We start from the raw sequence: 2,629 nt of genomic DNA, 5'->3' as shown, positions 1-2,629 counted from the left end.
CTTAGAGGAGAGATACAAAGACAAGAGGAGGGGCCGAAGTCAGAATACGGTCCTGTATAATTCTTCTTGCTGCAGTCTAACCGAATGTTGTCTATCCTTTAAGATGTCTATCAAAGTATCAACACCCAATTACCAGTGTAGAATAATCACCTGTAACAGTCCCTCCACCATTGTTTCTCCCACCATCGGCACCCATCTACCACCTCTATCCTTCACAATCACCGTTTTTTGTATCCATCTATCCCCGTCTAATGGATAGCCGCTCTATGTTATGTTAATGCGCCCCGAGAACCCCTCCCGCAGGCTCTGCGCCCTTGGCACTATTCTTCTCCATGTCGGATGGACCAGAATCAACCACGTCGTCTTCGTCATCGCCGGCATATGCATACTTACTCCACTCTCGAATCCTAGCTCCATACTTGAAAAACGCGAACGGGATGGCACAGCAGGCAAGACTGATGAACGCCACGAGAGACGACGCCCACTGATATCCCAACCTGGCATACATTTGCACCGTAAAATGAATGACACCCGCTCCAAAGGACGCCCGTAGACATACCTTGGCCGCGAGGGCGCTGGCAGCTTGGTGTTGATAGCAGTCGACAAGGTAATTGTTGGTAGCGTTATACATGAAGATGAATCCGAATCCTACGGGGAACCCTCCCAACGCTGGGCCAGCCCAAGATAGGTGCGGATAAGAAGTCCAGGCAAAGATGAACAAGCCGACTGGCATGAGCCAGCAGCTGGCCATCATTGGGTAAAGGCGGAACTCTGCCGGGGGACGGCCGGGGTGTTTTCGCGCGACTGAAACGTAATGCTTGTTGACGAGAGGCGCACTAAGACCGGAGGCAAGGACCTAACGAAATGTTAATGGAGACTTGGTAAGGGAGTAGCTGGAAAAGAATGTTGCGACTACGCACCCCAATAGCCAGCGGTATAAACATAAGACCGGTCTTCGATGACGAGTATCCCTTGCCCTTCTGGTAAACAATCGGAAAGGCCACAAAGAACATGTACAACACTCCATAAAGAATTGACATATACAGCGAGAATAAGAAGACGATAACTTCTGTAAAGAGCAACTGGAACGGACGGACTAGGAAGAGACCGAGCCGTTCACTAAGTGGACGCATATCAAGATCATGCTCGGTAACGTATGATTCACCCGTCTCCTTTCGGAGTTTGCGGGCGCGGCGAGCGAGGATTGTAGGCGTGTATGTCTCCGGGACGGTAAACGTGATGAGAATCCACATTACTCCAGCCACTATCAACTGGATCCAGTAGAGCCATCGCCAGCCTTTTGCGTCGGAGAGAAAACCGCCGATGAGGGGGCCAACTAGAAGATGTCACCGTTAAATTAATTCTCCTCCGCCAGAACTAGAGGGGAAGAGTGAAGAAGAAGACGAAGAAATGTGGGATGACTTACATGCTGGGCCCATGAATGGGGCAGCTGAGAAAGCAGACATTGGGACACCGCGCTCTTCCAATCGCCACATATCGGCTAGAGTTCCGCCAACCAATGTCATGGGAGCCGAGAACATGATCCCTGCGATGAAACGACACACCAGGAGTGTTTGGATGTTCTGGGCGACGGCGCAAGGGATAATAAAAATTACGGCGAGAAGGAGTGTTGAAGCACTGTCGGTAAAGTGTTAGGAGAAGTCAAGAAAGGCGTTAACACGAATTTGGACCTACTAAATTAGTCGTCTTCCGTAAATCTCAGAGAGCGGAGCGAATGCCATTGGACCTTTTTATCTTCGTCAACGAGGACATTTAAGTCTCTAAAAAGAATGACAACCTACCCAGTCCGAGCCCAATAACAAAGAATGACATCGTCGCCAAAGCAAGCTGCTCATTGACGTTGAACTCCTCCATCACACCAATCATATCGGCAGACACGTTGCTCGAGGCAAAGGTCACCACAAAGCAGGTCACCGCAACCACCATGGTGCAATACCACTTGAATGCTTTGGACCAATTCTTCGGATTCTCGGGATCGTTGGGTTTGAACGTTGTCAATTGGTAGTGTGTCTCGCCATCACCCATTGGAATCGGTGGACCTGGGATTTCGCCAGCCGTTGTCTCCGTACGATACTCGTTCATGTCGGCATTGTTGCTGAGGGTTCGGTAGGGCAGGTTGATGTCTAGGTCAGGGTCAAGGCTCTCCTTTCTCGACTCCGACGTCTTCTGTCGGCTGAGGTGTGAGCTACAGGAATGGGAGCGGCCCCGGGAATGTCCCAGAGAGCCAAGGACGGGAGCAAAGTGTGTCTTCTCGGGGGCCGCTATGTCGGAGTCTCGCTCGCTGCTTTGATCCATCTCTTGGGTAGACCCTAGCGTACGCTCGCTAGGCTGCTCAGTGCTTGAACGGCCGGAGGGTTGGGGAGCCATGGTGGAGGAATTGGGACTCGCTATCCTTGTACCGCATTTGCACAATAGCACAGCGCAATGCCGGGGGTGTTTACCAGACCAGAAAGGCGAAAGCTGGGAATTCTCTTAGATATATTGCCCTGCTTGACAGTTCGCACCAAGGAGTCAATCCCCTCGCAGGCTCGGAAGCCACCGATAGGCGGCTTACCGGGGTCGGAAGGAAAACTGCAGCACGACATCCTAGCCGCACGCGGCACGAAAA

At 51.6% G+C, this 2,629-nt stretch overlaps 1 protein-coding gene across 1 annotated transcript; it reads right to left on the bottom strand.

The window, feature by feature from the left end:
* Nucleotides 1–274: 274 nt before the first annotated feature.
* On the bottom strand, nucleotides 275–2,388 carry SAPIO_CDS4128 (uncharacterized protein; the record flags this gene model as incomplete). Its single annotated transcript, XM_016786759.1, has 5 exons — nucleotides 275–856; nucleotides 921–1,336; nucleotides 1,427–1,638; nucleotides 1,696–1,747; nucleotides 1,803–2,388. 5 exons carry the CDS (start codon nucleotides 2,386–2,388, stop codon nucleotides 275–277), a joined length of 1,848 nt encoding a protein of 615 aa, XP_016643735.1.
* Between the last annotated feature and the right edge of the window lie 241 nt (nucleotides 2,389–2,629).

Source organism: Scedosporium apiospermum (genome assembly GCF_000732125.1).
Source record: "Scedosporium apiospermum strain IHEM 14462 chromosome Unknown SEQ_SAPIO_0090, whole genome shotgun sequence".
Classification (NCBI taxonomy): domain Eukaryota; kingdom Fungi; phylum Ascomycota; class Sordariomycetes; order Microascales; family Microascaceae; genus Scedosporium; species Scedosporium apiospermum.
The sequence above is the reverse complement of the archived record's forward strand: the minus strand, read 5'-3'. Positions and strand labels throughout refer to the sequence as shown.